Source organism: Stegostoma tigrinum, chromosome 23, assembly GCF_030684315.1.
Source record: "Stegostoma tigrinum isolate sSteTig4 chromosome 23, sSteTig4.hap1, whole genome shotgun sequence".
Lineage (NCBI taxonomy): Eukaryota > Metazoa > Chordata > Chondrichthyes > Orectolobiformes > Stegostomatidae > Stegostoma > Stegostoma tigrinum.
This window is the reverse complement of record NC_081376.1, coordinates 52,103,945-52,129,214: the sequence shown is the minus strand read 5'-3', so window position 1 is coordinate 52,129,214 and position 25,270 is coordinate 52,103,945. Positions and strand designations below refer to the sequence as shown.

General features: G+C 43.2%; 1 protein-coding gene across 1 annotated transcript in view; it reads right to left on the bottom strand.

Moving 5' to 3' along the window:
- Positions 1-20,114, bottom strand: part of nomo (nodal modulator) — a 78,825-nt gene extending 58,711 nt beyond the window's left edge. Inside the window, exons 1-10 of the mRNA XM_048552030.2 lie at positions 19,794-20,114; positions 18,701-18,790; positions 17,713-17,758; positions 14,956-15,056; positions 13,663-13,766; positions 13,498-13,570; positions 12,059-12,211; positions 11,148-11,285; positions 5,784-5,873; positions 4,197-4,302 (exon numbers count right to left, since the gene is read on the bottom strand). Of these exons, the coding sequence (XP_048407987.1) occupies positions 4,197-4,302; positions 5,784-5,873; positions 11,148-11,285; positions 12,059-12,211; positions 13,498-13,570; positions 13,663-13,766; positions 14,956-15,056; positions 17,713-17,758; positions 18,701-18,790; positions 19,794-20,000 (1,108 nt within the window). The 5' untranslated portion in view covers positions 20,001-20,114. The remainder of the gene's footprint in view (positions 1-4,196; positions 4,303-5,783; positions 5,874-11,147; positions 11,286-12,058; positions 12,212-13,497; positions 13,571-13,662; positions 13,767-14,955; positions 15,057-17,712; positions 17,759-18,700; positions 18,791-19,793) is intronic.
- Between the last annotated feature and the right edge of the window lie 5,156 nt (positions 20,115-25,270).

The window sequence follows — 25,270 nt, the reverse complement described above, 5'->3', positions numbered from 1 at the left end:
TGTTTTCCTGTAGACGCTGGTTTGAAGTTCCCCATTGGCTGTTCGCTCTACTGTGACATCTAGGAATGGCAGTTTGATGTTGTTTTCCTCCTCTTTTGTGAATGTTATGCCAGTAAGGGTATTATATCGTAGTGAAAAGTAGTTTATTTCATATACAAAGTGTTATCAAAACTTTTTTTTTAAGGCTTAATGTTATTAAGGCCATGTATAAGGTACAGAGTGAGATGGCTAGTAGATTTTGAAAAGTTATTGCCCAGCAGGATCAGTCAGGTAGATGGGTTACTGTCAGGAAAAGTAAGAAGGTAGTTCAACAGTCTCCAGTGACCATTCCTCTATCAAATAGATATTCAGTTTTTGGAACAGTTGAAGGGAGTAATCTCTCTGCAGAAAATGGAAGGGCCACTTAGTTATTGGACATCTAGAACAATTCTTGTGTTAGGCAGCTTTTGACAAGATTTAATAGAAGTGCTGTTACAGGGGCTTCTCCTGCCATGGACATAGGCAGACGATTCCGTGGCAGTGAGCGTAAATTTAGGATGGTTTGTTGCTTTCTTGGTGCTAGGATTAAGAACATTTCTAAACATTTCAAGCATATTGCTAAAGGTGAGATTAAGAAGCACCCATCAATCTCCAGGTCTCAGCTGTAAGAATTCATTGGATTTGAGTTGTTTTAGCCTGGTTCTTAAGTGGCATGTTCACTCGCTGAGAGGCCACTTAGTATGATAGAACAGAAATGGGACAGTGATGGAATTAGTAATACTTTCTAACATTCATACTTTAAACAGTTAAAGAAAATAGAAACCTCTAAATTAGATGCAATAACGAATGCTCCCTGAGAAATTCTTGCTATGCTATTTTTTCAGGATTAATGAGTAATGGACAATGTGTAATTGAAGGATATACTTGCCCTACAGGGACTGCAACAAAGATTCACCAAACTGATCCCTGCAATGGTGGGGCTGTCCTAAGAAGTGATTAAGGGGACTGTATTCTCTAGAATTTTGAAGAATAACTGTGATCTCATTGACACTTTCAAAAATCAACAGGATAGATGCAGGAAACATATTCCTCTGCATTCAGGCAGGTTTCTACAACCAGGGGACATAGTCTCAAAATAAAGAGCAAGTTGTTTCGAACTGGAAGAGGAGATATTTCTTCACTCAGAGGATGATGAATCTTTGGAATTGAAAATTCCAAAGGGCTATGGAAACTCACTCATAGAATATTCAAGACAAAGATCAATAGACTTCTTAGTTGAATTAAAGACATGAAGAGATATAGGGATTGTGCAGGGAAAACGCCATTGAGGCAGAAGATCAGCTACAATCTAGTTAAATAGCAGGTACTCTTGCTTCTATTTCTCATGTTCCTACATCCATTAGTTCTACCGGGCAAATGCGAGGTGATGCAATTTGCAAGATCTAATTCATGAGCAAACTATACAGTAAATGGAAAAGCCCTGGGGAAAATTGATGTTCAGAGAGATCTGGGTGTTCAGGTCCATTGTGCCCTGAACATGGCAAGGCAAGTCAATAGAGTGGTCAAGAAGGCATACAGCCTGCTTTCCTTCATCAGACAGGTATTGATGCAAGAGTTAGCAGGTCATGTTACAGTTGTATGAGACTTTGGTTCGGCCACATTTAGAGTACTGCGTACAGTTCTGGTCACCACATTACCAAAAGGATGTGGATGCTTTGGAGAGGGTGCAGAGGTGGTTCACCAGGATGTTGCCTGGTATGGAGGGTGCTAGCTATGAAGAAAGCTTGTGTAGATTAGGATTATTTTCATTAGAAAGACGGAGATTGAGAGGGGACCTGATTGAGGTCTACAAAATCATGAGGGGTATAGACAGCGTGGACAGCAAGAAGCTTTTTCCCCAGAGTGTGGGGCTCAATTACTAGGAGTCATGAGTTCAAAGTGAGAGGAGGAAAGTTCAGGGGAGATACGCGTGGAAAGTTCTTTACGCAGAGGGTGGTGGGTGCCTGGAACACGTTGCCAGCGGAGGTGGCAGACGCAGACACAATAGTGTCTTTTAAGATGTATCTGGACAGGTACATGGATGGGCAGCGAGCAAAGGCTTACAGACCCCTAGAAAATAGATGACAGGTTTAAACAGAGGATCTCGATCGCGCAGGCTTGGAGGGCCGAAGGGCCTGTTCCTGTGCTGTAGGTTTCTTTGTTCTCATCCAACTTTCTCACTTGTTAAGTGCTTGTGCAATATAATGTCAAGAATTTTAAAAATACAATCAGAAAACTTTAATCTATTTTATAACATACCGTGCCAAGTAAAACAAACCGACTTGTTAATAATCTCAATATGCTGACGCATGCGTGTATTTGCAGTTTTTTACTCCACTTTCAATATAAGAATATACTTGTGCACAGGAAACTTACAGCAATAATGTCAAGCATCATATAGTCATACTAGTGATATTTAGAACCAGAAAATATAATCACGATGTGGTTGTAATGGCACAGAAACTTAATGAAACTAAAAAACAGAAAAGACTATGATTAATAAACTTTAGCAGTACACACTGTGCACAGGCCTTTGTTTCTCTATTGACTTTCTAAATATTAATAGATGTGACGATACTATAGCTTTAAAAGGTGTGTTTTGTCCTGGTTTCTTTTAAGAAAAAGATTGGAGGACAGGTGTGGAGCAGTCAATGAGAAAATAAACAACGTGAAGTCTTGGGTGGTTTTTTTGAAAGCTGGAACAATAGAAGCTGCCTGAACAGGTGTGGTCAAGCTCTCACCCACAGAACCAGGGATTTCAGGTTTAGCTCTCAGCTTTTACTGTTAGGGTCTGAAAGAAGTGAAAGCTATTTTTTCCCCTCTCTCAATTACAGCCAAAAGCTGGGGGTTCTCTTCCTGGACAGCTGGATTACATGTAAGACAAATCTGTGTTCTGAATTTGCCTTTTACCAAGGGTGTGTCTACAGCATGTCATTTTATTGGAACAGTTACTGTTTACTAGTAAAATAATGGATTATTTTAAGAAGTTTTCCAATAGAGTTGTTATTCCATTTCTTCTTTCTTTTGTTGTATTATAATAGTAGTGTTCGAATAAATTATGTTTTGCTTAATGTCATGTAGTTTGACCAATTGAACTGGAATACAGCACCTGACATCTCTTCAAACAAAACAAAGTTAGGGTTTAGGCTATCTTCTTAATGTATTTTGAGGGTGTCTGGTCAGGAATGAGACATTTCAGAGGGGGTAAAAAATACTTTTTTCTAATACATGTTATATTTCCAACAGCAATTCACTTGCACGTCACGACACTCCATATTGTCGAGTCCCTCGATAATTAGAGATTGGATGAACAGCTGGAGATTCACATTGGACCCTGTGGAAGTTCCAGTGTACTGTGTCCATGGAAAATGCCCAGGCAGTCTAAACTTGGAATGGACTACTTGCTTATTCCCCAGGAACTTCTGCAAAAGTCTCTGACTCCAGGTAGCAGCTGGAGTCTTCAGACACTTCAGAGGGGATCACATAGAAACTATGTGACAGAAAACTCCTGTCAACTCCTAACACTTCAAGCACTCAAGCTGACCCTCTGCTCCCCTATCAATAGCCTACCCACTTGCACCCACTCCAACCATTTAACTGAACTGCTCCCACACCCAGCTACGTACCATGCCTGAATATCTCCACAGCCCGAATAATCTTCCGAAACCCCACCTAAACCTGACTCCCATCTTCTCATTCAACCAATTATATGGCCCTGACCTAAACGATTAGCCCCAATCCATCTGCCGCCTTGCCCAGTCGCCCAGGCCCTACCTTATCCACCCTCTCCATCCCCACCTTGCCCACTGACTCCAACACCAACTCCACCTCCCCGACTGCCCTGAAGCACTTCATCCTCCCTACCATGCCACCTATTCTGTAATATTCACACTGGACCTTTAAAACTTACAATGTGTCAGCCAGTGCCATATAAATGTGGAGGGGAGTGATAACCAATCTTCCTCAAGCTCTCTTGGGGCACTGCAATACCACATTTACAGGAAGTCAGGTTTAAAAAGAAATGCACAGCAGTGTCAAGGCTGCGACAAACCAAGCAGAGCAGCAACTCAATGGTAATTGCAAAAACCTGAAACTCCAGGGCAAAATGTTCCCTTGTTATAATACAGCATAACTGCATTAAAACTACATTGTTGCCACAGTCACCACCTTTCACAAACCTTTGATTTGGTTGCTGAGAATAACAGTAGCATAACGAACGCCTTGTCCATTTGGCCCATCTAAAACCCGGCCCGTAACAGAGAATCCCATCACTCGAAAGACAGGCTGCAACAAAGGACTTTGATAAGGAAATGCATACAAACAAGAAAAACTATACAAGGTTTTAAAGATAAACTCTGCTTCATAAACTGCCCTGCAATGTATAGAATAAATGCTGTACACAGCAATAAACAAAAATATTTACTTCAGCTAATCAGTTCAGAGCTGAACAGAATTCAAATGTTAACTTTGTTTCTCTCTCTCCACAGATGCTGTGCTTCTTCAACACTGTTTTTATTTCAGATTTACAGCATCTACAGTATTTTGCTTTTACTCACAAGATCATTGTTGGGAGACGGGTGAACGAAGTTGAGGTACAAATCAACTAGCATCTGACTAAATTGTCAGACAGGTTAATCCCATTCCTATTACAGTCTTTAGCTGTGAGAGTTGTCTGTGAAATTTTAAATTACACAGTAATGTACAAAGTTAATGTGTTACTACCCCAATGCAAATAGCTGGTCTCAAATGCACACGTTGACAGTATTAAATTTGCCAATTCTTCTAAAACAGAACTTTGAAATGAGGGAAATTGTTCCTACTAGCTATTTTTCAATTCACTGGATGCACAGTAGCTCAGTGATTAAGACTGCTGCCTCATAGTGCCAGGTACCCAGGTTCAACCCAGCCCTGGGTGACTGTGCAAACTCTACACAGACATTCTCTTCGTGTCTGCATGGGTTTCCTCCGTGCGCCCCACTTTCCACCCACAGTCCGGGGTGTGCAGGCTTGGGTGGATTGGCTATGCTAAATGGCCCATAATTTCCAGGGATGTGCAGGCTATGTGGGTCAGCCATGGAAAATGCTGATTTACAAGGATATTCTATTTCAGATTTATTTCAGAGGGGGAGTTGTTCTGTGTGGGATACTCTTCAGAGGGTCAGTGTGGACTCGATGAACCAAATGGATTGCTTCCACACTGTAGGGATTCTATGATTGATACAATTTAAATTGCCAGTACACCACTCCAACGCAGATAACAGTCAGGCCAGCCAGAAATTATGCTCAGCAATCTCTGCCAAAAACAGAGTGCTAGAAACAGTTACCAACATAAATGTCTTTTTAATTTCACTTCCTTTTCTACAGAAGTGTTCAATGTTCTCTTGTTATCTGTTGCAGACTGGAGGTACATTGTCAGCAAATTGGCTTGCTTGGTCTAGCGCTTTAACAGTGACTCAGTTTGACGAATACTGTATGCATTACTGGAACACAGTTATCACTTAACAGCAAATCACAGTCGCTTGTCCTGCACCTACTGAAAAGCTGTACTAGCTGGAGTCCAGAATGCTACCAACTGCGCGGTTTCTAGTTAATTACTAATTAGACTTCATCAGCAAACAGTTTCCATCATTCATTGGCCTCACATTAAGGTCAGCATGACAATCAACACGTTAATTAATGGTTACACAGGAAAAAAGATCTACTTATTTATAATCTTCTTAGTTATTCAAACAACCTGAATTCATAATAATTTTGCAGAACATTACCTCAATCCTTAAACTGTTATGTGCCACAGAAAAATCTAATCTTGACGGGGCAACATCAAATGTAATTCTCTCACCTCTGTAGAACGGTACCTAGAATTTAAAGAATTAATATTAAAATGCAAAGAATGCAAAGGAACTTACTAGGCTTTCAAACTTGACAAACCAACAATCATATGACCATCAGAATAAATAGTGCACTTTTTTCACCAAACTTTACAGGCTAACCTTAAACTATCTAGTACTGATGTTTACTTCAAATAACTTCGAAAATTTAAGCCACATCTATTTCACTAAATTAAAAGAATAGGCAAAGAAACAAGGAACAAAACAAGTTCAACATGAGCCATTTAAAATACAGGTGCTGGTAACACTATCTTCAAAAAGGCAACAGCAAACCTTCTTTTCTTTGGCAAAGGTTAACACGCATGCAATATTGAACCAGATTTGGATGCAGATTTTAAAGTCTTCCCCACAAATAATTTTGTATTGAACAATACGAATGTGACTTGGTAAAGCCAAGGACGAGGCACACGTTGACTGTCAACAGGAAATTCTAGGTGAAACAACTATCCACTTTTCACAGGATGTCTCACTGCAGGAAGGAAGTAATATAAGTCAGGAATCATGACTGGCTTGGCAGGGAACTTGCAGGAGGTGGTGTTCCCATGTGTCTGCTGCTCTTGTCCTTCCAGATGGAAGTGGTTGTGGGTCCGGAAAACGGTGTCTAAGGAACCTTGGCGAATTTCCGCAGTGCATCCTGTAGATGGTACATACTGATGATACTGCTGATCAATGGGGAAGGTGTGACTGTTGAAGGTGGTACACAGATACAATTTACCAGGCTGCTTTGTCCTGGATGGTGTTGAACGTCTTCAGTAATGTCAGATCTGCACTAATCCAGGCAAGTGGAGGTTATACATCACACTCCTGACAATGTCTTGAAATTGGTGGACAGCAACTGGAAAGACAGGGAGTGAACTTCCCACTGCAGAATTCCCAACATCTGACCTACTCCTGCAACTACATGAGTAATATGGCTAGTCCAGTTCAGTTTCTAATCAATGTTGACCCCAGGATGTTGACAGTTGGGGATACAGTAATGGTAATGACTAATGAACACAAGGCAGTCCGCCTAATGCAGATGTTCACTGCCTAGACAGCATGGGGGAATGCTGCTTGTATTATATTCTGGGTACTTTTCATATTTTTTCAAAAGCTGCTCAAAGATTTTAATTTTTTCTTTTCCAGTTTGACAGCAACAGAAATGCAGAGAAGTAAAACTAATGAATGATCAACTCCAAGAAAGGTTATAAAAATTTCACCTAATTGCTGTGAGCTCCCAGTGGGATTTACCCTTCTTTTGCTTTTAGGTAGTTATACTTCTTCAATACCTGCTATGCATCTTTTCAGTGACATTATTCCATCGTTTATTCCTCAACTTCCACTCTTTTCATTCCTCTCCAGATCTTCTTCACTGACACAGTTTAACTGTCTTCCTGTTCCCTATCCTTCCATGTCCTGTAAAGTGCCCTTTGTCTGCTTTCCCCACTGCAACAACTTAGGAGACTTACTTCTATTTAAAAACGAACAGAAGTTGTAAATGAAGAAGGGGCAGGTGACTGGGGCCAATAGTCAGCTGCAGATTACATCAGTAAATGAGAAAATGTGAGGTCATGTACTTTGGTGGAAAGAGTGGAGGACCTGAATATTAGTTAAATTGATAAAGACTGCCAAAAGCTACTGCACAGGAGGATTTAGGTGTCCTTCTACATGAATCACGAAGAGCCAACACCTAAGCACAGCAAATATTAGGAAAAACAAATGGACTATTGGCCTTTATTTCAAAGGGAATAGAGTGTGAATATACAGAAGTCGTACTTAAACTATGCAAAGCATTATTCAGATCACACCATACTCACTCATCTCCATCCACATGGATAAGGAGAACCACCATTTCAACTGGGACAACACCAAAATCCTGGGATAAGCTAAGCAGAGACAAGCACTGGAATTTCTCGAAGCCTGGTACTCCACTAAGAAAGCCATCAATAAACACATAGAACTCAACCCCATATACACTCCGCTACGAAAGAAAACTGGAAATGAGGCAATCCAGCCCAACGGACACCATAGTTTAAAAACCAGGCGGGAAAACAGAGCAGCGCTTCATCAGAGGCTGCGCTGATGATGTTACCCAGCAGGGTAATGAAATGTCTGCGGAACAACAAATCAGCTCGACGAGCCAACCAACCACAACACCCACAACCCGAGATACAAATCTACTCCAAAACCTTAGACATCTTCATTACAGAGAACACTTTTGAGCCCCTTACCTAAGGAAAAATATACAGGCATTGGAATTAGTCCACATAAGGTTCACTCAGTTGATGCCAAGTATGGAAGGATTTTCTGTGAGTAGGTTTGGCTCGTTGTCAATAAAGTTTAGAAGAATGACAGGCAACTTCATTGAAACCTGTCAGATTCGTAGAGTGATTGACACAGTAGAAAGGGTAATACTGTTTCCCCCTGTAGGAGAATCTGTGATCAGAAGATCAAAATAAGAGATCATACATTTAAGATGTAGAGGAGACAGACTGTGGACTTGTTTCCCACAGAAAGCTGTAAAGGCTCTGTAATTAAATCTATTCAAGATTGAGATGGACGGATTTGTAATCACTAAAGAAAACAAGAGTTCTAGGGAAACGGCAGGAAAGTGCATTTGAGGGTTTTCAGATCAGCCATGATCTTACTGAATGGCAGGGCAGCCTACTTCAGCTATTACATCTCATGGACTTTTTAGCAGTTCAAGGCAAAACCAGAAAGTAGCACCAACCGCAGTGCGACAGCAATACTAAGCCAGCCAACGGAGGCTGCAGGAGAGAACCCAAAAAATTTAAATGTTAATTAATTTGCATCAACAAAATCAAATTTTCCGCAGTGGGGCTTATGAAGGAAAACACAGGCCCATAGGTACACCCGGTGTCCAGAGTTTGGGACTGCAGACAAAAGGTTTTGTAGTAAAATAGATGTGCTTTCTGCCTTTGAGGAGCACGCACAATGACACATCTGCACAGGTCCAAAAAAATGAGATTTGAAGTGTTTCAATTGTCCCCCAATTTTCATGCATGATTTTACTGGAGTTCAGGAGCCAGGAGGGAGGATCAGGAACTGGGCAGATTGAGGGTGAGGGTAAGAAATGAGGAATTGGGAAGCAGAGACATGTTGGAAACTGGTGGATTTGTAAAGTTCAGCATCTAGGAGTGGGGATTTGGGAACCAGGGTATGAGATGGTGTCCAGAAGATAAACATCCTCTACCACCCTGCTCCCACCACACTACACTGCCCTGATTTTCAAAAGTCCAGGGTGAGCCACTGGACCAACCTGAATCAATTCTCAGATCTCAGGTGCCTCTTGAAAACAAGGGCAGGCACTGACAATGGAATTCAACATTTCCTCCAATATGACAGCACAGCCTTTGACCCTCTGAGTGACTGATGCCAAAAACGTCAAACCAGGCACCAAGCTCATGGTCTTCAGAGCAGCAGTTTTGCTTCCCTTCTAAGCCTGTTGGAGACGTGGACCATGTACAGCAGTCAGCTCAAATCCCGAGGAATATCTCAAATTATAACTCCACAAAATCCTACAGATCCATTGGAAGGATTGGCACTCTAACATCAGACCAACATCCCCAGTATGAATGCACAGGTCATAGTTAATCACACAGGCCATACATTCCATATTCCTGACGTAAGGTGAGATCGCTACTCTTGAGGTCCATCACAGGCAATGCTTATCAGATGTACAGAGGAAACGCTTCACAGCATCCTCCAATCTTCCAAGTAAAATTGCAAAATCCCAACCAAATTGTCAGAATCTCTTGTCAAAGACTATCCAAGCATCCGCAAAGATACCAACCAGGCCCAGATTGAGGCAAAGTGATATAAGCATCACTGACTAGGATTTATTGTCCATCCCTAATTGCCTGGACAGCAGTTAAGAGTCAACCACATTGCTGTGGGTCTGGAGTTACAGGGAGGCCAGACCATGGTAAGGGTCAACTCTAAAGGATATTACTGAACCAGGTGGATTTTCCAATTATCAGCAAGTGGTGGTCATGGTTTGAGCAGTTTGCTATTCCTCCATATTTTATTGAATTCAAATTTCACCATCTGCCTGGGGTTCTGGATTATTATCCCAGTGGAAGTATCACTCCAACACAGCCTTCCCATTAGATGAGGGCAGGTGACACCTACACACACCAGTGAAAAGCAGCTAGCTTTGTTGACTATAGTTAAGCACAGACTATAACTCTAGAAAACATCTTCTCTAAAGTCGAGCAGACCCAGGCTCCAACTCCGAAGATGACACTGGTGTCATTTCCGTTACGCTATGCAGTCAGGTCAAAGTCTTATTTTTACAATTTCCCACTCCATTTGTTGCATGTAAATGTACAACTTTTTAAAGCTTATTCTTTCATGGAATGTGGGTATTGTTGGTTAGACCAGCATTTGTTGCTCATCCCAAACTGCCCCTTCAACTTAGTGACTTGCCGTTTCAGAGGGCAGTTAAGAGTCAAGCAGATTACAGACACATGCAGACTGGACCTGGTAAAAATCTCAGATTTCCTTCTTTAAGGGACAAAGGACTATCACTGCCTGGTCAGAATTCCAGGTTTATTCACTGAATTTAAATTCAACCAGCTGCCATGGTGAAATATGAACCTGTGACCTCAGGGTATTAACCTGCTTTACTATCCAGTGATGGCACCTAAGGTTTTAAAGTAGACTTGTAGCTCGTTGGTTGGCTGGCTCACCGAGCTGGTTCATTGTTGTTCCACAGATGCTTCATTACCCTGCTGGGTAACATCATCAGTGCAGCCTCTGATGAAGCGCTGTTGTGTTTTACTGCCTGTTATTTGAACTCTGGTGTCCGTTGGGCTGGATTGCCTCATTTCCAGTTTTCATTCGCAGTGGAGTGTATATGGGTTCGAGCTCTATGTGTTTGTTAATGAATTCTTTTTCTTTCACTGGTACTCCACGAAGAAAGCCATCCATAAACACGTAGAGCTCGACCCCATTTACACTCCACTGTGAAGGAAAACCGGAAGTGAGGTAATCCAGCTCAACTGACACCAGAGTTCAAATGCCAGGCAGGAAAACACAACGGCGCTTCATTAGAGATTGCACCGATGACATTACCCTGCAGGATAATGAAACGTCTGCAGAACAACAGACCAGCTCGGCGGGCCAACCAACCACAACAGCGATGATACCGTGATACCACTGTCTCTTCCTCTCTCGTGTAAACCCGGAAAGGACACTTCAAAACCTTTCTGATGCAGCCTGGAAAAATCACTTACTCACCACTACGTATTCCCCACTGGGGAGGGATGGAAAAATGAACGATCCATCTTCTCCTGACACAACACTGCACAGGAAAGGCGAGGCTTCGTCTGCTGTTTGAAATCCTTCAACAGGAGAAAAATTACAGCCAAAGGTATCCTATCAGCAAAAGACACCGCATTACTTGCCACAGAAACGTCTTCGCAAGATGAAAAATAATGGCAATTTAGAGGCTTCCAAAGGGATCAACCACAATTGCATTAATCCCACAAGAGTACCCCTGCTCATTTAGCTATGTCAAAGACGTTTAAAAGAGAAAAGTGAAATACAGCAAACATTTATTAACCAGCATCTATGGAGTATGCCAGTTGACCAAATTTTCCGTATAATTGAGAGGTCTACATTATCAATGTAAAAACACATTAGGTAGTAGAAATATAGTGTAGGGGGTATACACATCAGTGTTATACTATAATTACAGCATAAACCACCTAAGTAATAATGCAGACCTTGCCTTGAGTAAAATTTACCAGCAGAGAGCCTTCTCACACACACCCTCAATTGACTATACAGACCTCACGGAGATCAAAGTATGTGAGGAGAAAATGATTCAAAATTGAAACCACAGTTGATATTTGTGTGACAATTCAATTGAACAACAAATATATTTGCAGTGATGTAAATAAATTAACTGTAATAATTGGACAGAATAATACAGTAAACTTCAGTTTTTGAAGGATATAATTTTTGCTGGTTTATCAAGAGTGCTTGTTCATAAGGAAGCGATTAAAACAAAATTTGATGTAAATACATTTTTAAAAGGATAAACTGAGTGCCTTTTAAGAACCAAACCCAAATAGCAAATAATTCAGGAACTTTATATAAAATCCTAATTCAGCTGTTTATACCAAGATCAGGTCACTCACACTCACCTGCCTGGTGACTGATGAGGAAAACAGTAGGAACACTACCCCTTTCATTGGTTCTCCATCACTACGTACAGAGCCCACAACCTCATATCCAGCAACAACAAGAGAATCAATTGCGTTTGCATTAGAATTCAGCACCTGTACTGAGGTAGACGCCTAAAGAACAACAGAAGAAATAATGTCTTACAATTCAAACCAGCTACTATAGCTAAACAACTTCAGGTTTCACTTGAAAGTTCTAATAAAGAAATTCAGTTTATTAATATAGTGCACCCCCAACAAAAGAAAAATCATAAGGTAAATGAAAACCCCAACAGTCATGACACAATCGGGACAAACACAAGGAAATTAACAGAAACCATCAGAAACAAAGAATATGGAGAGCAGGATAAGACTATTTGACCCCTTAACCATGCTGCTGATCATCTACTTACACTTCCTCCCCATTCTCCTTGATGCCTGTAAAAATCTAAAAACATATCAAACTCATTGTGGAATATATTCAATCAATCACTAGGTCTCCACAGCCTCCTACAGCAGAGGATTCCACACGTTCACAACCCTCTAGTGAAGAGATTTTTCATCATCTGTCCTAAATCGACCACCCAAGACTGAGATTGTTTCCCCTGGGTCTACATGCCCCAACTAGGGAAAACATCCTCTCTGCATCTAATCTGAACAGCCCTGTAGGAATTTTATACATTTCAAATCGATCATCTCCCATCCTTGTAAACTCCAGGGTATACAGACCCAGTCAAACCAAGCTCTGTCTTCACAGGACAGGCCTGCCAAAAACAACATCAGGCTCATGAAACTCCACTGCATTCCCTCTACGACAAGTATATATTTTTTTAAATTCATTTGTGGGACCTGGGCATCAGCTGAGCCAGCATTTATTACTCATCCCTAGTTGCCTTTGAAAAGGTGGTGGCGAGCTGCCTCCTTGAGCCACTGCAGTCCACCTGCTGTGGATTGACCCACAATGCCATTAGGTAGGGAGACCAAAATTTCATGCAACAATCTCATGGACAGGCTTAGACAGGATATAAAGAAAATGTGTAAATCTCAAGTGGTTTATATGCCTGTTAACTTCAGCCAGAGGTTCAAATTGCTGGATTACTACTAAACACTGTCTTCCAAATACATTCAGGGTTTTTTCTGACGTTTGCACTGGAATGGTGAGTACAAGCTGAAGCTAATAGACAGTAGCATCACTAATGTGTGACAATATTTGTTAATGAATGACATTTCATTCAGAGATAATCAGAAGGTCATCAGTATCCTCTATGCCTGTTACACAACTACAGTCACACCATCTGAACCTGGAATGGATAATGTAATAAATACTTATGTGAGACCACATAAAAATACTCACTGAAACACCAAAAATTACCCACATCTGCAGCCGCATGCTATTAACCAATTATCAGAAGCAAACCTACCTTTTGGAGAGTCCAGGTGGGGTGGGATGCAAAGATTTCATAGTCACCAGGCAGCACCTTTGTAAATACATATCTGCCAAAAGAAACACAAGTGAGATTTCTTTCAGACAGAAAGTGAAGTCCTCCTCTTCACCGTGGTAAAGATATTGATAAACAGGTACATACTTTCCTCCAGTTTGTGTCAATGAAGTCTGGTCAACAACTGTTCCAGCCTTTCTTAAGGTAACGTGAACCCCAGCAGGCCCTGAGGTTTGACCGTTGCTTAAAACCTAATGAAATAAAAAAAGTCAGAATATTTTAAAAGTGAAAAATGTACTTTTGTTGCATATACATTTACAGGATGTGGGTTGCTAGCTGTCGCAGCATTTATTCACCATCCAAAATAGCTGTGGAAGTGGTGAGCTGCCTTCTTGCACTGTGGAGACACCCAAATGCTGTTATGGAGGGAATTACAGGAATTTGACCCAGCGGCTCTGGAGGAACGGCAATATATTTCCAAGTCAGGATGGTGAGTGGCTTGGAGGGGAACTTGCAGGAGTGGTATGTATCTGCTGTCTTTGCCCTTCTAGGTAGTTAAATCATGGGTTTGGAAGGATCTCGTCCCAAGAACCTTGGTGAGTTGTTATGGGACATTTTGTAGTTGGAACACACTACTGATATTATGCACTGGAGATGTGGGGAGTGAATAAGGGGAGGTGATGGCCTAGTGGTATTATCGCTGGACCGTTAATCCAGATAATGTTCTGGGGAGCCGGGTTCGAATCCCGCAGTGGCAGAAGGTGGAATGTGAATTCAATAAATATCTGACAACAATCTAATGATGACCATGAATCCATTGTCGACTGTCGGAAAAACCCATCTGGTTCACTAATGTCCTTAGGGGGGCGGAAACTGCAACCCATATCTACTCTGGCCTACACGTGGCTCCAGACCTACAGCAATGTGGTTGACGCTGAACTGCCATGAATGAATAAAGAATGTTGATGATGGGATGGCAAACTAATTGCCTTGTCCTGGATGGCCTCAAGCTTCATACTGGAGCTGGCCCCATCCAGGGAAGTGAGGAGTATTCCATCATACTCCTGCCTTGTGCCTTGTAAATGCTGAACAGTGCTTCGGAGTCAGCAGGAGAGTTACTCGCTGCAGAATTCCAGCCTCTGACCTGCGCATGTGCTTTCACCCATGGGCAATTTTATGACATGATATGTAAATAATCAATAGCAGAGGCTTAGCTTTTATAGAAAAATGGCAACTTGAAAACAGAACATTTGTCACTGGGTTACTTCATGAATAATCATCTTGCTTTTCATGGATTTGAAATGTCTTTGGCTTACCCCACCAAATATGTTAAATCAATTATTTCCAATAAGAAACGAAACTGGTTTTACAGTAGCAGTACCGTCTAGAAACAATTCAATGTCTATAAGTTTCTCCAGCAACCTGAAAATTCACTCTTACCTTTCCAGAGACAGAAAACCCAGTGAAGACAAAATTGATGTCCTCGCCTTTGGTGCAAATGTCATTAATACCATCGACGTGAAGATCCACATTTGTAGGCTCTGTTCATAAAATGAAACAATCGCCCTCTTAAAAGTAGTGAATATTTATACACTAACAGATTTCTTGTGGCACGGCTCAAATTCAGGTGAAATAGCATTTTCACAGACAGGAGTGCGAATCAGTGCGATGCAATATTCTACAGCTAAAATGAAGGCGTTTCCCTTCATACTGACAAAGGCTATCACTGTTGAATAAGTACAGCTTTAGATCAATATATCATGTCCAGCAAGTGAACTCCTTTTCTAAAAACACAGTAAGTTTTTACCTTCAGGTCAGATCCACACAAAATCCCAATAAATTTTATCAAAAAGGATGATTATTTTGCATCAGTTAGAAAGTTTGGACAGCCAGCATTTGATTTGTAGGTTTTAAATTTACTTACATTTATTACTTGGATTCTAAACCATGTAGAATACATAAAGCTAAGTAGTTAGAAGCCACTATCCACAGATCTATCACAAGATCATAGACTGGTTATAGCATGAGGCCATTTGTGAAATTAATGCATTGCCGTTCCTGTCTTTTGCACATAATCCTGCATATTCCCCCTCTTCAAATAATGATCCTACTCCCTCTAGAGAAAGAAAGAGTTAACATTTCAAGGCTGTTGTAACCAGGGAAAGAGTCATACTGCACTCAAAAAATTAACTCGGTTTCTCGCTCCACAGATGCTGCTTAGTATCTCCTGCGTTCTCTGTGTTTATTTGAGATTTCTACAGGATTTTGCCTTCATCCCTGCCTTCATTGAACCTGCCTCCACCACACTCTCAGGGAGTTCATTCCAGATCCACGCGCCGCATGAAAAACATTTTCTCAACTCTTCGTTGTTTCATTCTCCATGCAACTTCCTTCCTCCTTTCCCTCCAAACACAGAACCGTGGGAATCATTTAAAATTATTTTCAGGTCAAAAATGGTTCCAAAATTAAAAGTCAATTCCTTACCAAGTGGACCAATGCAGCTGTGATAGCTGCAGATGAACTCTTACTCCTATTTCAGGAAGCTTCGATGCAACATTCAAATATTCTGAATGCAACTGACAGGTGCCGCAGAAGTACTCCATGATGATGCCAAACAAAATTGAAGCAAACGTTTTCAAAAGTACAGATTTGTATAGTCCCATAGGCTGAATGTTCATAGAATCCCTACAGTGTGAAAAGTGGCCCTTCGGCCCAACAAGCCTACACCGAACCTTGGAGCATCCCACCCAGACCCATCCCCCATAACCCACCGAATCTACACACCCCTGAACACTACGGGCAATTTAGCATGGTCAATTCGCCTAACCTGTACATCTTTGGACTGTGGGAGGAATCCAGAGCACCCGGAGGAAACACGCAGACATGGGGAGAACATGCAAACTCTGCACAGACAGTTGCCCGAGGGTGGAATTGAACCCAGGTACCTGGAGCTGTGAGGCAGCAATGCTAACCACTGAACCACCGTGCTGCCCCAATGTTCTATGGATTAACTGTTGAATAAGATTTTTACTCTTTCAAAGGAGATTTTGCAGATTATTGCTGCTTCAGATCGGTGTTGGACAAACCGACACACTGCCTGAAGGCTGTCAGAGCACATTAGCACGTTACCTACCCAGGGAGTGGTTCAATGTATAGATGGGTCCCATATGTATTGACCTTCCCATTCTATCCCTGGAAAACAAGTGGCAGAATTTGCAGGTTTTTCACAAGTGTACTGATTGACTGATTGTCATGTGTACCGAAGTACAGTGAAAAGCTTCATTTACAAGCTGCACAGGTGGATCATAGTAAGCAAGCATGCACAGATCAAACCTTGTAAAAGATCTTGGAGAGAGGCACACGGGTTACATTACACAGGGCACGCTCCAGATGAGACCAACATCAACAAGATCAGTCTTATTTGAGGTGAGAGAGTCCATTCATCAGTCTGATAATGGCCAGGAAGAAGCTGTTCCTGAACCTGCTGGTGCATGTGTTCAGGCTTCTGTATCTTCTGCCTGACAGAAGAAGTTGTAAGAGATCATTACCGGAGTGTGACAGGTCTTTAATGATGCCTTTCTGCGGCAGCGTGCCATGTAAAGAGAGTCCATGGATGGGAGGTTGGCTTCTCTGATGGTCTGGGCTGTGCATACAACCTTCTGTAGTTTCTTACAGTCCTGGGCAGAGGAGTTGCCGTACCAGGCCGTTATGCACCCAGGCAGTATGCTTTCACCGGTGCATCTTACACAGGTTTGTGAGGATCCCTACAGACATGTTAAATTTCCAGAGCGGCCAGAGGAAGGAGGCATCGTTCCATCACATATTTGACCATCACATGTGTACATTTACAACTCTGCACCTACACGAGACAATTACTGGCAAGTTTCTAAATAAAAAATCCATTTACAGGTTTGTTATTCATCTGTAAACAGTTGTTATTAAAATAACAAACAATGCTGTTTGACGGTCATAGCTGTAAAGAATTTAAGACTGCTATTGAGCTGGTAATCATGGACAAACAATTACCGACCCATTATTTGGCAATGGCATGATCCTAACATTTCAGTATCATCAGTAATGCACCATATTAATTCATTTAAAGTCATTTCACACAAGAGAGTGTAACAATCAATCAACAGTGTAGATACTTCAAAAAGACACATTCGCTTGTGTCAGGCTGAATAATGAGGTACTCACCAAAGCTCCAGCCAAGAGGTGGCTCAATCTTTAAAACGAAATCCCCCTACAAAGCAAAGAAAGACATGGTCTGACTACACACTCAAAGCATAAAAGGCAAGGTGGATGGCAGTACATTTATCAAACAATGACCACTCACCAACGGAATTGTGAATCTGCAGATTTCTTTAACAGTTTTTAGTACAATGTTCTAAATTAGAGTATTACTGAAATGTAAACAATTAATTCTACAGAATTTCACTCTGAGTGAAGCTCAGTTTTTATTAAAAATCGAGGAATAGAGCTTTACAGCATGGAAACTGACCCTTTGGTCCAACCCGTCCATGCCAACCAGATATCCTAAATTAACCTAGTTCCCATTTGCTAGCATTTGATCCATAAACCCTTCCTATTCATATACACATTCGGATGCCTTTAAATATTGTAACTGTACCAGTCTCCACCACTTCCTCACGCAGCTCATTCCATACACGCACCACCATTTGCACGAATAAATTGCCCCTTAGGTCCCTTTTATATCTTTCTCCTCTCACTTTAAACTTACGCCGTCTAGTTTTGAACTCCTCTACCCTGGGGAAAGGACTTTGGCTACTCACCCTATCTATGCACTTCATGATTTTATAGATCTCCGTAAGCCCTCAGCCTCTGATGCTCCAAGTTATTAATGTAATGAGCCATCCTAGTTTCACACGTTAAATTGGCTGCCATTGTTCAAATGACTGTAGGTGCATGTTTCTCAAAAGTATAATAGGCAAGATGGATGGCAGTACAGTTATCAAACATTGACCACTCACCAACAGAATTATGAATCTGCAGATTTCTTTACCAATTTTTAGTACAATGTTCTAAATTAGAGCATTAATAAAAAATTTCGACCATATGAAGAGTTTTGAATCTAAGAGCAGAATTTGTCCCAAACTAACAAGTCAACGTGAGCACAAATTAATATTACTATTGTAAAATGTTCGAAGTTTCTAGTAATAGTTACCTTATCATACAGCGGAATCATGAAGTAACCATTGTTGGGTGCACAATCTGTCTGGTATTTCAGTGTACCTTGCTTTGTGTACAATTTAATCTGTGAAGCAAAGAGATTTCATTCAACATTATAGAGGATTTAAAACTGGTACTCTTAAATCTCAGTTCAAAAGGTTGTACTTGCTCGATCATTTATTCCCTAACCTCCGTAACCTCTCCCCTTGCCTGAGGCATGGTGACCCTCAAGTTAAACCACCAGCAGCCATCTCTCTCTAACTTTCCTGCTCCCCTGATGTTGCTTGGCCTGCTGTGTTCATCCAGCTCCACACCTTGTTATTTCAAACTCCAGCATCGGCAGTTCCTATTATCCCCTTCTAACAAGAGACCAGCCTGACGGTCTGATAGGAGTATGGGTGACTTTACCTTTACAACTCAGTTAAAGTCCAGGATACCATACACTTCATTAGGTGCTGTCTTATTGCTTTCGATGAGTTATGCCCATTTACCCTTCTCCTTTGGCTGAGTTGTCATCAGGCTCTTCTCATCCGTAGTCAGCCAATGTTGATGAATGTAGTTAGTGCCAACCGAACCCAATACGACAAGGTCTCACTGAGAGCTAATAAATGGAGATGAACTAAACATGAGTCTTCAAGGTTTCCACTCATAGGGCTGTATCTATTTCCGCAGACAGCTTGTTCCAATGTGGGATTGTTCTTGGAAAGAAAAATTGTTGATGAACTGTTTGTGTCCAGAAGCTGTCTCTGTCCTTCTACCCACTTTAGAATTGTTTCAGAATCTCTTTCTCCAATTCTATTCCCAAAGTAAACCGTTGGCAATTCTAGGTGCTATACAAATGCAGGGTTCGCCCCATTCTGAGTGACTCTTTGCCAAGTCCAGGTGCTAATATTAATGCACGTTACCCCTGACTCCTCGGTGATATGTTAACTCAAGGTTTGGCCTTTTGTCCCAATGCATCACTGACATCTCCAGGCGCCACTTAAATGCAGCGTTTGCCCCAGAACCGGCTGAATTAATCACTGACATGATTAGGCGCCACATTAATGCAGTCACGCCTTCGCTTGATGTCCCGAGCCCGGACTCACCTCGATCAACGAGTAATTAATCTCCACGTCGGATTTGACGAAGCCGCCGCAACCCACCACGATATCGTCGGCGCGAGCGGCCAGGCCGCGGCCCAGGTTAAAGCCGAGTCCGGTCAAAGCCAGGAGCTGGAGCACAGGCCACGGCCTGAGGCCCGCCATCACCGCCCGGCCCAGTGCGCAGGCGCTCTCTGCTGGCCGCAAGAACATCTCCGCTGATGCGCAGGCGTTGAGAAGGAGCTGCCTCTCAGTGAGAGATAACAACGTGTGGAGCTGGATGAACACAGCAGGACAAGCAACATCTCAGGAGCACAAAAGCTGACGTTTCGGGCCTAGACCCTTCATCAGAGAGGGGGATGGGGTGAGGGTTCTGGAATAAATAGGGAGAGAGGGGGAGGCAGACCGAAGATGGAGAGAAAAGAAGATAGGTGGAGAGAGTATAGGTGGGGAGGTAGGGAGGGGATAGGTCAGTCCAGGGAAGACGGACAGGTCAAGGAGGTGGGATGAGGTTAGTAGGTAGATGGGGGTGCGGCTTGGGGTGGGAGGAAGGGATGGGTGAGAGGAAGAACAGGTTAGGGACGCAGAGACAGGTTGGACTGGTTTTGGGATGCAGTGGGTGGAGGGGAAGAGCTGGGCTGGTTGTGTGGTGCAGTGGGGGGAGGGGATGAACTGGGCTGGTTTTGGGATGCAGTAGGGGAAGGGGAGATTTTGAAACTGGTGAAGTCCACATTGATACCATTGGGCTGCAGGGTTCCCAGGCGGAATATGAGTTGCTGTTCCTGCAACCTTCGGGTGGCATCATTGTGGCACTGCAGGAGGCCCATGATGGACATGTCATCTAAAGAATGGGAGGGGGAGTGGAAATGGTTTGCGACTGGGAGGTGCAGTTGTTTGTTGCGAACTGAGCTGAACTCGTCCTCACCCTCAACAACTTCTCTTTTGACTCCTCCCACTTCCTACAGACAAAGGGGGTGGCCATGGGCACCCGCATGGGCCCCAGCTATGCCTGCCTCTTTGTAGGTTACGTGGAACAGTCCCTCTTCCGCACCTACACAGGCCCCAAACCCCACGTCTTCCTCCGGTACATTGATGACTGTATCGGCGCCGCCTCTTGCTCCCCAGAGGAGCTCGAACAGTTCATCCACTTCACCAACACCTTCCACCCCAACCTTCAGTTCACCTGGGCCATCTCCAGCACATCCCTCACCTTCCTGGACCTCTCAGTCTCCATCTCAGGCAACCAGCTTGTTACTGATGTCCATTTCAAGCCCACCGACTCCCACAGCTACCTAGAATACACCTCCTCCCACCCACCCTCCTGCAAAAATTCCATCCCCTATTCCCAATTCCTCCGCCTCTGCCGCATCTGCTCCCACGATGAGGCATTCCACACCCGCACATCCCAAATGTCCAAGTTCTTTAAGGACCGCAACTTTCCCCCCCACAGTGATCGAGAACGCCCTTGACCGCGTCTCCCGTATTTCCCGCAACACATCCCTCACACCCCGTCCCCGCCACAACCGCCCCAAGAGGATCCCCCTCGTTCTCTCACACCACCCTACCAACCTCCGGATACAACGCATCATCCTCCGACACTTCCGCCATTTACAATCCGACCCCACCACCCAAGACATTTTTCCATCCCCTCCCCTGTCTGCTTTCCAGAGAGACCACTCTCTCCGTGACTCCCTTGTTCGCTCCACACTGCCCTCCAACCCCACCACACCCGGCACCTTCCCCTGCAACCGCAGGAAATGCTACACTTGTCCCCACACCTCCTCCCTCACCCCTATCCCAGGCCCCAAGATGACATTCCACATTAAGCAGAGGTTCACCTGCACATCTGCCAATGTGGTATACTGCATCCACTGTACTCAGTGCGGCTTCCTCTACATTGGGGAAACCAAGCGGAGGCTTGGGGACCGCTTTGCAGAACTCCTCCGCTCAGTTCGCAACAAACAACTGCACCTCCCAGTCGCAAACCATTTCCACTCCCCCTCCCATTCTCTAGATGACATGTCCATCATGGGCCTCCTGCACTGCCACAATGATGCCACCCGAAGGTTGCAGGAACAGCAACTCATATTCCGCCTGGGAACGCTGCAGCCATATGGTATCAATGTGGACTTCACCAGTTTCAAATTCTCCCCTTCCCCTACTGCATCCCTAAACCAGCCCAGTTCGTCCCCTCCCCCCACTGCACCACACAACCAGCCCAGCTCTTGCCCCCCACCCACTGCATCCCAAAACCAGTCCAACCTGTCTCTGCCTCCCTAACCGGTTCTTCCTCTCACCCATCCCTTCTTCCCACCCCAAGCCGCACCCCCATCTACCTACTAACCTCATCCCACCTCCTTGACCTGTCAGTCTTCCCTGGACTGACCTATCCCCTCCCTACCTCCCCACCTACACTCTCTCCACCTATCTTCTTTACTCTCCATCTTCGGTCCGCCTCCCCCTCTCTCCCCCTATTTATTCCAGTTCCCTCCCCCCATCCCCCTCTCTGATGAAGGGTCTAGGCCTGAAACGTCAGCTTTTGTGCTCCTGAGATGCTGCTTGACCTACTGTGTTCATCCAGCCTCACATTTTATTATCTTGGAATTCTCCAGCATCTGCAGTTCCCAAATTCTCTGATACTATCTGCCTCTCAGTGCAACATGGGTCACCGCCTTCTCCTCCACACGTAATGCCACCTAGCCACCGGAGACCAGTACTACACACCCTCTAGGTGTCACTACAGGTCATGAGGACATGAGAGCATGACCTTGACCAGAATGGGGTTAGTTAGCTCAGTTGACTGGACAGTTGGTTAACGCCAACAACGTGGGTTCCATTGTTGCATCGGCTGAGGTCAACCTCTCATGGTGTGTTCATCCAGCTCCACACTTTGTTAAACAAAGTTTGGGGCTGGATGAACACAGCAGGCCAAGCAGCATCTTAGGAGCACAAAAGCTGACATTTCGGACCTAGACCCTTCATCAGAAAAGGCGGATGATTACACTTTGTTATCTCAGATTCTCCAGCGTCTGCAGTTCCCATTATCTCTCATGGTGACCCTCAGGTTAAACTTAACACCAGCCAGATATCTCTCTGTATAGTCTACTTGTATCCTCTTCCACTCACCAGTTATGAGAGAATGGAGAATGACAGCCACTGACATCAAGGCCACATTTGAAGAAAAGGTAGAGTGAAACTTTGAGTTCACGGACCCTTCTTCAGAATTGCAGCTGCAATTCTTTAAGCATATAACCATTATGGTTAAATAAAACAATGTTTTGTTCAATTTTTATTCTCAATTTTTTAAAATTCATTGATAGTTCAGTGTTTCAAATATTTATTGAAAATGAGTGAAGAATACCACAATGACAAGAGGCAGTTCTAGCACCTAAAAATAATTAAAGAGCTTTTCTCCTGTTTACAAGTGCTGGGTGGTACACTACGTAGATGTAAATGCTACTGTAGGGGCTCGTGTGCCACAGACATAAGCCTGCATTGTACCAGCTGTAGGGACTATCCGATCCTGTGTGTAGTTCAATCCAAACACCAATTCATCAGTTGAGTGAGAGCTTTCTTAACAAGCATTCTATTGCAATATCTGGACTGCCAATTTCAATTCAGTTGGAGATAGGAGAGAAGCTGGAAGTTAGTCACCACTAATGCAGTTATCATTGATGGAAACAGAAAAGTGTTTTTGTTAAAAAGGACAATATAACCCAGAGCAGGAGTAGGCCATTCAGCCCCTCACGGCTGCTCTGCCATTTAATATGATTATGGCTGATCTCACCTTGGCCTCAATGCCACTTTCCGTAACACTTCAACCCATTGCTTAATTAAAAATCTATCTCCTGCTTAAATTTACTCAATGCCCCAGCATCCACCAGAATCTGGGATTGTGAATTCCACAGAGTTATGACCCTTTGAAAGAATTTCTTTTCATCTGTTTTAAATCTGCTACCAATTATTCTAAAACTATGACCCCTCATTCTAGATTGCCCCATAAAGAAACATCCTTTTTACTTCTAAAAATAAATTAGAAGTACTAGGAGTATCCATGATAAAATGAGAACGAGGCTTTGGGCAGAGGACAAAAACAAACTCAATTTTTGAACTTTTAGGTAAATAAATCACATCATATTACCAAGCTTTCAGTATCCATTGCCATGGAACAACTTTACCAGATTAGATGTACTATATGTGGGATTAGTATATTTGTCATCTTACATTGTAGAACACCACTTCGTAAAATCCATTTCTAGGATGTGGGCATCACTGGATAGGCCTCTAATTGTCACCCATCCCGAATTACCACCTGGAGAAGGTGCTGGTGAGCTGTCTTCCTTAAACACTGCAGCCCTTTTGTTGCTGGTACAGCTACCGTGCCATTCGTGAGGATTTTCCAGCTTTTTTGATCTGGTGACACAGAATGAATTGCAAGATAGCTTCATGAAGATGGTGAGTGGCTTGGAGGGGAACTCGTAGGTGGTGTTGCTCCCATGTTTCTGCTGGGTATTTTTGGCCCTGCTTTCTGGTAGAGGTCATGGGTTTGGCAAATGCTATGGAAGAAGCTTTGGCAAGGAGTAGCATTGCATCTTGTCAAAGGTTCACACTGCCGCTACTTACATCAGTGGTGGAGGGAGTAAAATGTTTGTTGTACCAATCAAGCAGGATGCTTTGTTCAGGATGGTGTCAAGTTTCATAGGCACAGGATGATTATTTGGATAGAAATAGTATGCAGGAACATGTGGAAAGGCAGGCAATAGGCTTGTGCAAGGACAGTGGGCTGAATAGCCTCCTCCTGTGCCATAACAATTCAAATGATTCACAAGGGTTGTTGGAACTGCGCTAATGCAGCAAGTGGGGAGTATTCCATCACACACTCCCAACTTGTGCCTTGTAGATGGTGGACAGGCTTTTGGGAGTCAGGTGGTGAGTTACTCCCTGCAGTATTCCCAGCTTCTGACCTGCTCTTGTAGCCAGTGTTTATTTATTCATTCATTCATTCATTCATAGGATGAGGGCATCACTTATTTATTACCCACCAGCATTTATTACTCATCCTTTATTGCCCAGAGGGCAGTTAAGAGCCAACCACATTGGTGTGGGTCTGGAGTCACATTTAGGCCAGACCAGGTAAGGATGACAGTTTCCTTTCCTAAAGGACATGAGAAAACCAGGTGGGTTTTTCCGACAATCAATTCATAGTTACCATTAGACTGTTAATTCCAGATTTTATTTTAAATTGAATTCAAATTCCACCATTTGCCATGGCAGGATTCAAACTCGGAGTCCTCCAAACACTGTCTGGGTCACTGGATTAATAATCCAGCGACAATACCATGAGGCCATCACCTCCCCTTATGTGGCAAGTTCAGTTCACTTTCTAACAGGATGCTGACACACTGAGGCTACAGTATGGTCACAGTAAACAGCAAACAATGTGCTTCAAGACCCTAGAGTTACAGAAGATCTACTCTCAATGA